General features: G+C 35.8%; 1 protein-coding gene across 2 annotated transcripts in view; it reads right to left on the reverse strand.

Annotated features, from left to right (window-relative positions):
- Positions 1-11,179, reverse strand: part of LOC102801870 (suppressor APC domain-containing protein 2-like) — a 31,173-nt gene extending 19,994 nt beyond the window's left edge. For both annotated transcript variants that reach the window (XM_085492322.1, XM_085492321.1), the window contains exon 1: positions 10,240-11,179. In XM_085492322.1, the coding sequence (XP_085348448.1) occupies positions 10,240-10,858 (619 nt within the window). In that variant the 5' untranslated portion in view covers positions 10,859-11,179. The remainder of the gene's footprint in view (positions 1-10,239) is intronic.
- Positions 11,180-11,556: the final 377 nt, after the last annotated feature.

The following is an 11,556-nucleotide window of genomic DNA, read 5'->3' on the forward strand; positions in this document are numbered from 1 at the left end:
TGCATTTAACAATGGCTACATTAATTTCTATGTCACCATTTTTGTTTATACATGTATAATCCACTTCCTATCGACGCCATAAAAAACCATGTGAAAAATGGACACCTATTCTCCCAGCATACTTTTCACACTAACTAGCCAAGACTTATTGTGTAATTTCAACCAATTTCAATTGTCAATTACTGCATTTTAAGTAATCAAATTGACACTAAACTTGGTTTTCCATTTAGAATATAGATTATTGTCTTCTCATTTCATGAAATTCAGACACATAAATTAAATTGTGCGATTAGAGGAGGGTTACAAAAATATGCTAATTAAGATAAATATGACAGCTGTGAATTTTGTTAATAAATCATGAAACCAGAGATAAAAGTGAACTTGCCTAAAAGAGTAAGTCAAAAAAAAACGATACCCCCCAAAATATGGTTTTGCATGGTTTGGGGCGTTTCCAGTCTAAAATCAATTATATGGTATTTTATGCGTTCAGATTGTGCAGAACGTAGGGCATTTATTTTATGGCATTATATGGCTACAGTAATAATTACAGATATGGTACTTTGTGGTTTCAGAAGGAACAAGTATTCAGCCAGACAATATGGGTTTTTATGGCTTGGGAAAGGAAATCGTATGGTAAAATATGGCTTCAGGTTTTATCTAGACATTTGAAAGAATATAATTACCTAAATGAAACAATCAAATTCTGTTAAACTCTGAATATATTTTGAAACTCAAACTGTTGTCAACAGATTTGGCATTTACATGTACTGCCTGTGTAGTAACCTTTTTATGGGCTAAAACAGCTGTCATTTTGAAATGTTAATGATCTTCATTTGTTTATAGACTAGCGGCACTAGAAGAATTTGTTTATCAAAAGAAATGAACATTTCTACAGTTTGACCATTGATATATTTTGGCTAAAGAAAAACTAAGTATAAATATGATAAACAAAAACGTCTGGACAGATAGAAGCAAAATATGTCATTAGTCTAAACAGATTTGCACCTGTGTATCAAATTTGAATGAAATCTTGATGGTATAGTAACACATGATTTAGTGAACTCTGACACCATATATTACCATAAAATTAAAAATTTGAAGCCATAATATACCATTACACAATCAAGTATCATATAAAATGCCATATAATACCATATTTAATCTAACTGTAACTAATTTTACCATAAAAAAACCATAATGTCCATAATAGCTGATAACATAATAAACCATAAATCCATACCAACAGCAATATGGCCCAATCCATAAAAAGTCATGTGTGATTTTTTAGTGATGACTAGAAAAATACCTTTCGTGTACTTCATAAAAGTAGTATAATACATAAAGGACATCATAATAGATAATATGCATACAAGAAGTTGTAAGAATATTCCATAATCTAAAGTTCAGGAGATGTAAAACCAAAAGGGACAATGTGCAAAAATGGCTATGGTATTTTAAGGTATCAAGACAAAAATGCCCTCTATTTTCACATGGTTTTTTATGGTGTCGGTAGGATAACACAAAATATATCGTATTGATCTGTCCTGAAAATAAACAAGCAGCCTATCGGCTGAGATAGCTCCGCTGTTAGCAATGCACATTTCAATTAAAGAACTGAAGACATCATTAGAAAATGAACAATATGTATAGTATCAAAGCAATCGGACTTACAGTTTTTAATAAGAAGTCGAAAATATCACTTTTTACCAAAAATAACAAAAATATTCACCAAAATTAGAGAATTAAAGATATCATCACAAAATGAACAAATCTGAGAGAGGTCCACATGTAGTACCTATATATGTAATATCAAAGCAATTGGACTTGCGGTTTTTAACAAGAAGTCGAAAATATCACTTTTTACCAAAAATGACAAAAATATTCACCAAAATTAGAGAATTGAAGATATCATCACGAAATGAACAAATCTGAGAAAGGTCTACATGTAGTATCTATATAGGTAATATCAAAGCAATTGAAGTTTTGGTTTTTAACAAGAAGTCGAAAATATCACTTTTTACCAAAAATGACAAAAATATTCACCAAAATTAGAGAATTGAAGATATCATCACAAAATGAACAAATCTGAAAAAGGTCTATATGTAGTATCTATATATGTAATATCAAAGCAATTGAATTTTTGGTTTTTAACAAGAAGTCGAAAATATCACTTTTTACCAAAAATGACAAAAAATATTCACCAAAATTAGAGAATTGAAGATATTATCACAAAATGAACAAATCTGAGAGAGGTCCACATGTAGTACCTATATATGTAATATCAAAGCAATCGGACTTACAGTTTTTAACAAGAAGTCGAAAATATCACTTTTTACCAAAAATGACAAAAATATTCACCAAAATTAGAGAATTGAAGATATCATCACAAAATGAACAAATCTGAAAAAGGTCTATATGTAGTATCTATATATGTAATATCAAAGCAATTGAATTTTTGGTTTTTAACAAGAAGTAGAAAATATCACTTTTTACCAAAAATGACAAAAAATATTCACCAAAATTAGAGAATTGAAGATATCATCACAAAATGAACAAATCTGAGAAAGGTCTACATGTAGTATCTATATATGTAATATCAAAGCAATTGAACTATTGGTTTTTAACAAGAAGTCGAAAAAGTAAAACATTGACACGGACGACGACGGACAATCACTCATATGATAAGCTCCGCTCGACAAAGTTGACAGCGGAGCTAAAAAACTTGAATTTAAAAAATTCTTCCGAAGAATTGTTTCCATTCGAAGATACATGTACAATGTACTATGCTAGAAAAAAATGTTTTTGGTCCTATGTTTTGGCAGTGATGAGAGTCTGTTGAACCTGGCAAGATTCCTGATTCCTTTATTAAAATACTTAAAAAACTTACATAAAATTGTTATCAATTGATCAGAATTGAATGTGAAATTCAAACGTAGTGACCTTAAAAAGGTTACATGAATTTAAACGTAATTGTGCGGCTCTCTCTGCATTGTTCGCTGCTTTTAATCAATATATTAGAAATTTAATCAAAATTTTGTGAAGCAAAGAAAGTGAAATAAATGTCTACAACGTCTATAAATACATGGCATAAAATTTCAATTACAGTAACCCGGTAATCAGTGCAAGTCACGCCCAGGTCAAACCTCATACTTGTGATTTCCATCTGAAGAGTGCATTGGATTGTGGGAAAATCAACTACCGCCCTTAACATGCCCTTACTCTGTATAATCATAGACCCTCTAACCCTCTGCTAGAGGGTCTGTGGTATAATCAACTGAGGTGCTCTGTGAAGATTGCTGCTTTTAACAGGCCCCTACTCTGTATAATCAGTTGAGGTGCTCTGTGAAGATTGCTGCTTTTAACAGGCCCCTACTCTGTATAATCAGCTGAGGTGCTCTGTGAAAATTGCTGATCTTAACAGGCCCCTACTCTGTATAATCAGCTGAGGTGCTCTGCATGTGAAAATTGCTTGCTGTGAATAGATTCCCTTCTCTGTACAACCATCCAGGGATCTCTATGTTTTGTATATAAATACAAAACCAGAAGTTGCTGGTACCAACCTGAAACCATTTTATTTCAAGGGGAAGTGAGAGCTGCAACTGTTTCAGTTTTCAATGTGCAGGTGAATAAACTGGTATAAATATGCGTTCAGTGTCCCATTTTTATGGTGTTCTATTTCCAAACATACTTGACATAGCTCTGAACTTTGAAATGCACATTGTGAAATTCAATTTGAAATTGTCAATACTAACAGAAAACTCTGAGAATAAATTTGATTGTACATCTGTGGTTTGTGGTTTATCCCAAAACATATATGCACCAAGTTTCATAGAAATAAAGGGATTGTACATGAGATATTAATGGAACAGATAAAAATTGGCTAGGTACCCTGAACTACGGTGATAGTATTTGTGGAGGATCCCAGACCATTTACATGTACATTGTATATGTACTAAGTTTTATTTAAATCTCTTACAGCTGTAATATCTGATATACTATGTCTGTGGCATTCGGCATATGAAGTAGTACTGTAGACTACATTATTTTCGCTTGGAATTAATTTTTGCTATTTTCGCTGAAGGAATGATTCAGTGAAAATAAAATCCAGCAAATATACCTTTTTTCCTATATTTTACATTAAACTCGTTAAAAATCAGTGAAATTAAATTCCATACAAAACACATAAAATGCCTTTTCCGAAAAAATTAATTCCAGCAAAAATAAAATATTTCACAGTATGTGCAACAATTAAGGTATTCTGGTTCAAAAACTGTTACCATAGCAAACAGTGGAACATTTATGTAGATTGCACTGTAGATCAACAAATCCATCAATCACACGCCAAACTGATGTCTCTCTAGTGTAGACTGGCAAAGTTGGGACTTCTTTTTTGTTTTACAAAATTAAATAATTATTTGTTCTTTTAGTCCTTTTAGCGTGATCGTGAAAATTAATGTGACCGCTAAAGAAATCTCGACTGGACGCATCTGCAGATGACCCCCTGTGTTGAAGTGAAAACGGGAGCGGAATCTCTATCCTCGGGCGCGGACATCCGGGCATTTTCACTCACCGCCTGGCAACCTGCGGCGGTGAAAACAAAGGCCAAAAACTCACAGAAAACGGTACTTCGGGATGGTTGTTGGGACTTCTCTGAACAGTGTAACAAGATTAGCCCTACGTGTGTAACATATACAAATTTGGTTGTTCGGGATTACTTCAAAGTTGAGTTTGTGTTGTTTTCTCGAATTTTCACCGGTTCCACCGGGGCTCGACCGGCGTTCCACAGAGCCCATAGAAATGCATGTACAGTGGTGCGCGTCGTAGCAACGTGGGACGTCTGTGACGTAGCTCCGCCCCCGAGGATAGTGCTTTGTTTGATGAACCCACTAGCCAAGTTGTTCTGTCCATGTTATAATAGATTTCATAGCATTTGTTGCTAATGTGTCCAAATGAACATGGTTTATGGAACATTCCATACTTTCTAAGCTAAGTTGTATTGAGCGTATTCTAAAGCAGGATTCAAAATAGTGTTGCATTTTGTGATTTTAGGATCCAGCGACAACTTCAATTACAAATCAAGTTACCGTATTTGTCTTCAATTAGGCGCCACTTTGTTACACTTTCACGTCATGGTGGCGCTTATTTGTGGTTAAATTTGAGCAACTTTGTTTCAAATGGCGCTTATTTCAAGCACTTCAAGTTCTAGTACCGGTAATTGTGTTACAAGCCATTGTTTTTGCTCCATTCTGGTGATAGATTATTGACAATATTTTACATTACAGTCTGACGCTTAGTCACTGTAGCCTTTATTTTAAATACTGAGTAAATGACCCGTTTTCAGACAGTTTAGAAAGTTATACAAAAAATATCATTCTTTAGAAAACATTCACAGTTTGCCGTACAATCAACAGAAAAATAAAACAAACACAAATTCAACGCTTAGTAGTCAATGATCACGGTAGCAAAATCCGGTCATGCTGCATTCCACGGTTACGATTATTACTCAGTAGTAGTTATAATAACGTACAAAAAATAAAATGCAAGTAAAATTCAACTTAATTTCATCGTAAGCGAATGATTCTGGTCGCATGTAAACGCTCGGCGCGATTCGATGTCTGCCATGCTTCCTGTCTAGGACTTGACCTGGAACGCGTTTTTTGACCTGATAGGTCAAGTCGTTAATTAACCAATCAAAATGCTGGATGATGCCAACGTGATCAAATTACCATAGCTCATTTAAATAATGTATGAACGCAATGCGGAAGTGATTTGCCGATGTTTGCGATATTTTGGCTTTGATTTTGGTGGGAAAAACGGCATGATTTTTTTTTCAAATCAAGAAATTAGTTATTTTTGGAAAGTAAACTGAGCATTTAAAGAATAATTTAACACTGTTTACTGTGACAACAGCGCATTTGAAACAGAACATTTTCGCGTTGTTTTAATTTCGTTTTTATGGACTTACTGCGAAATTAAAAATCACGCTGATATTTTCTACAGTAGACTAAAAAGACATGTTTTAAGAGATTATAGACCGATTTCTTAAAAATTGTTAGAAACAAAACCAATTTTTTTTACATAAAAGCCATTCGTACAGTAACAGCGAGGGACTTCCGCGATCGCGTCCATCGCTACGAACCGGTAACCGGTAGTCGATCCGCCGGCGCCCAATTCACGATCATTACGTGCCAAAATTTCAACTTTGTCTGGCGCTTAATTGAGGTGTAAAATACAAAGTTTTTGTGGCACTGGCGCCTAATTGAAGGTGGCGCTTAACTGAAGACAAATACGGTACCACAATTTAAGCGCCTATATTTGTTTTCATGGTGCATTTGAAGGAAGGATAATGGAGTGATGTATGCAAAGTAACCATCAAGTTGCTATTATATTTATAGTGAATTTCAAAATAATTTGTTAAATATGGTGTTGTGTAGTTAATTTATCTCGTGACATTTTATGGTTACAACCAGGGTTTTCCCCAGCAGTCAGAGAGTGCTGGGCCCTATGAATATTCATGAGCTCATTCATGAAAACTCTTCTTAAAAGGATTGTTATTTTCTTTATTCTCTTCGCTAGGTTTCTTGCATTTACTGAACGTAATAAACTTGAGCAAAGTTTTCTCTGGCTAGAAAATCATAAAATTATGCAGTTCAGCCTGATTGCTGTGTTTTTATCCACTCATTTTTAATAGATTTGACTTGATTGAAGGAAAAATTCAATTTTTTGTATTTTGTAAGTACTGTGGAATACTTTATTTTCGCTGGAATTAATTTTCGCTGAAAAGGCTTTTTGGGCATTTTGTATGGAATTTATTTTCACTGATTTTTGATGAGTTTAATGTGAAATATAGGAAAAATTTTATTTTCACGGAATCATCCCTTCAGCGAAAATAGCGAAAATAAATTCCAAGCGAAAATAAAGTACAGTACTCATTCCGCCCAACCTCCCGCTTTTATCGCTTTTTTTCCCGATCGCTTATCGCTTAATTTCCGACCGCTCGCTGCTTTCCGACCGGAAACCGACCGGTTTTTTTTCCGCTCGCTCGCGTTCGCCTTTGTTCGCTCGCTCACTTGCTTTTGTTCGCTCGCTCGCTCCTGCTATGGCTGGCTTCAGAAACATCGTCCGCTTGCCAACCGACCGCTGGAGTAACAATGATCGTACATTGTATGTATAAACTTAAGTTTTTATTCGTAATAAATTTAGGTTTTAATGACGATTCAAAACACAACGCCTATTGCTTCTCTGTTTTGGAACAAAGACACCTTCAAATCACTTGACACATTGTAACGTTTGCTACGCAAGTCGAACTGTGACCTGTATTTACATATTTACGTCCTTGTGTGTGTAGTTCAAGCAGCTACATGTATATAACTGGTCAATCGCGATATGTATTAAGTACTAGTATTTGTGTGTTGTGTGTGTGTTTTAAAAAAATATGGGTACATATGAAATACACTTCGTTATGAATTATTCTTATTAATATCAATTTCTAAATTATCTTGTCAAAATCAGTTTTTTTTCCAGGGTTTTCCCCCAAAACGAAAGAATTTCATAATGTCGGGAACGAGAAGTTTTTTTTTTTATTATTATTTATTGGGAACGGAAAGTCTTTATCGTAGTGCTTCGCCTCGGTTGACAATGAGCTCTTCGGGTCGCTAAAACTGTATGTCCACCTCTGTTGGGGTGAACATTTGTATTATTATACTGAATAAATCTTAGAACAGAAATGGTGGCACTCAATCATGGCAATCTTCCAGGTCATCGTTAGAAAGATTTTCGGAGGCAAATTTAATCTTGTAGGATTGCAGGAAATTGACCCTTACCGATTCATATTTATGAATTAATCGGGATTCAGGTACCATAGTGTTTGTAACAGAAAAAGAAAAAAAAACGCTTTCGCGTGGGATTTTTCATGCAAACATTGTGAATGGTTCCCCGACACTGATTCCTTTTTAACTTTCAATTTTTCTAAGACGCGGCAAACCCTGCTCATGACCGGAGACGTCGTCGAGATGCAGGTGCGATTCCTCTTAGCAACGCGTTCTATTTATTTCCAAAGCGTGTGGTCGGCGCCTTTGATTGCGTTTATTTTGTTTTTTTATTCACGTAATCTATCACTGGCAGCGTTTGTTTTGTCGCGTCTCACAACTTAATGTCCAAGCTGACTTTGTTTTGGCTGTAAGTGAACTACGTACAGCTCATGAAAGTATTTCGCCCAGAGTTCCCAAAAAACAGAATACCCTGCAAAATTTGAATTTAAAAAACGCAATCTCCATTGATGTCGGCTTCGACAACTTCGGACAAGTAAGATGGGCGCTGGCCGACATTACATTTGCAAGTATTGTATTTGTTTGACAAATTGTACACTACTGTCATTCTATAACAATCGATTGGTCGTTTTTTTCACAGTCTTACTATTCCTGCAGATATTCTTCAATTGTTATAGGTGCCATAGATTTACATAACTACAACTTGACTCGTGTTAAACCCAAACCATGCGTGCATGACAACCGTCACCCTACACACGGTTACTCAATGAATACCATACTCTACAGTAGACATTTTTCGCTCTCCACCAAAAATTGAATGGTTTTATTTCATATTAGTTGTGTCAGTGTCAGTGTCGTATTTGATTTCACATGTTTGGTTCGATCTTGTTTATGGTGGACATTATTACTACGCGTATGTATTATTACCAATTTTATATGGCCGTGTGATCCACCGTATTTTTTCAACGGTCGTTTTATAAATTTTTGATTGTATTTATTCTTATTTTAATATCATAAAAACAAAAATTACACACTTGTACATGAAACAGTAGGTAATGAACTGTAAATGCGGGCGGTTGCGCTGTCAGGCGAGCGAGCAATTGAGCGAGCGGACACTTCCAGATTTGTGCGGTCGAAAAAAAAGCAGAAATTGCGCGGTCGAATTAAACAAAGCGAGCGAAAAAAAAGTGATCGAAATCCGGAAGCGGGCGGGAGGTTGGGCGAAATGAGTACTGTATTCTACAGTATATCAATTTATAAGCCTCACAGATAAAACAAAAGATTGTTTATCGCGTCAATGAAAGTGATGACACTTGTTTTCTTTCATGTAAACATGACACCATGAAGGTAAAACAAGAAGGAGTCACAGCCAAAATAATCCTCCTAAACTTTTGTTTTAGTCAAGTTTAATCCCATAATTCTTTTTGTCTTACCGTCCTTTCACCCCAGGATCGTCGCCGACACGTCATTTAAATGTGCTCTCAAGCGTTGCTGCGTACAGTACACACTCCAAGGTCTTGTTTTACAGTGTCGCAGTAAATGTCAAAAGCCATAAAGCATGTGCAGATCTTATATACTTACAAGAATCATTTTTGTGAGAAATTAGAATTTTGAAAATCAGAGAATTTCTTGTTCATGTAATTTTTCGTATTTCAGTGCATTTTCTGTTGTATTTTTGAATATTTTGAAATATTTCGAGCACTGTTTTTTAGTTTAAAATAAAGCTAGTTTAATGAACTTTGTAACGGTGCATGACATGGACCACACCGCGTTGTACCAGAGACTGAATTTTGGGGTCTGAAATAACACTTTTCGAAGTTTTTACCCTGTGTATGTCCCACTTCATGTGGCAATGTGTCAATTTTCTTTATACACAATGTACAAGAAATTTGCTGCATTTTGTTTTCAAGCAATCGTTTCGTTCACAGCATATGCAAAACAATTCTTCAACAGTAATGTGCTCTCAGATTTCGTCTTCTGAATTGAAGGATATAGCAGTTTCAGCATCGTAATCAAACTCATGGGCGTTATTGATTGTTGCCATACTTGTATCTAAGAATTTGATTTGAATTGTCACGAAAATCAACGCGTGCTGTCAAAGGCATCGGTAAAGAAAAATCCTCCTGAAAAACTGCGAAATTACCTTAAGCGAAAAGAACAAAGACATAATATTCTTAAAACTTATGGAAAATAACATTGCTCTGTCTCTATATCTTAAAAATACCATATACAAAGCATCGCCTGTGTAAACCCCTGGGTAGGGAGAACCTTTACCTTTACTGTATTTTTATTACTTTCTGATTTTTTGTCGTTATTAGAACTTTTAAATTTGTAATTATTTTTAGTTGCTTTATTTTACACTATTTTTGTAGTTATTTTTATTTGTTTTGTTTTACACTATTTTTACCTTACTGTATCCACAGCAGATTACAGTTGCGTAATAAACTATTATTATTATTTAATAGCTTACCTCTATCTTCCACATACATCAGTTTGTCATTGTTTGACGTGGACCTGCCGTCACCAGATTCGCGGCTACCACTGGTTTTCTTCAACTGCTCTTTCTGCCAACTTCTTAAAGCATCAACAATACTCGTTTTACTGTTCCCACCCCCTGGTCCAATTTGAGGGGCTGCTTTGTCCATAACTCTTGGTGGTTGTCGACCCTCCCCACTATGTGTACGCGCATGTTCAGTTTTGGTGAGTGGATCTTGAAGTTGAGGCATACTTTTCGCTCTTGCTGGGGCCTGATTAGTGCCATTCTGCGGACCAGCTATTGTTTTTACAACCCCTTTTGTTTCCGTCCTCTTTCTAATTAGTGCTATTTTCAGACCGGCACAAAATCTCTCAAAGCTGAGGTATCCGTTTTTTGGAGTGACTTTCCTCAACGCTTCCAATACTCCACTGGGAAGCTCTTGTATGCCGTCCCCTTGCCATCGTGATTCGATATCTGAGAGATGTACCATACCTTTGCCCTCCTCGTCCAAAACGTCGAACAGTATTCTCAAAGACGAAACAAAGCTACGTGGTAAGCCATCCAGGGTAGAACCGGGGTGAACCCTTGGCGGTTTTGTTGTCATCTTGCTCATGTTGAAATGTGATTACGGTCATTTGAGACCCGCTTCAAGTTCAATAAAAGATACATTCCACAGCCAAATCATACCTGCTGTCCGTGAGGTTTTAACATGCTGGTCGCCGCCATTTTGCCGCGTTTTCAACACGATACACCAACAAACAGGTACCAAGAGTTTCCCAATGCGATCCACAGTATAAAGACAGCTGAACTGCACCACTTAACTTCAGTGGAATCGGGAGGAGCGCTGTACAGTGAACAGGTGCAAGCACTCAGTTGTGGATAAGGTGCCAGACTTATTAATGACAGTTACGATACCACACTTCCTGTTTTGTTGCCGGCTGTTTTCAGAGGGCGCACATCATCTTGACGCTGACTAACGAGGGCGCTCTTGTTAACGACACCCTTTTATTTCTTGGAGATGCAACTTGTGTTTGAAGATAGAGGAATGGCAATGGATATTTCCGTAGCTTTTATTTGCGTGAATCTGTAATTTCGATAAATAAAAGACGTAATTCCGTACGCCTAGGAATTCCCCTGCACAATATAATAGTAATCTTTATTGTTTTTGTATCCTCTATTGGTTTTGATAAAAAATTCAAAAGGGATTTTTCCAATAAAGGTTGTAAATTGTACAATAAATGCACAATATCCAATATATAATCGATATTTAATACAATATCCAAATACCCCCTTGTTGACCAATAATTATGT

Source organism: Saccoglossus kowalevskii, chromosome 17 (genome assembly GCF_978046115.1).
Source record: "Saccoglossus kowalevskii chromosome 17, keSacKowa6.1, whole genome shotgun sequence".
In the NCBI taxonomy this organism is placed as follows: Eukaryota; Metazoa; Hemichordata; class Enteropneusta; family Harrimaniidae; genus Saccoglossus; species Saccoglossus kowalevskii.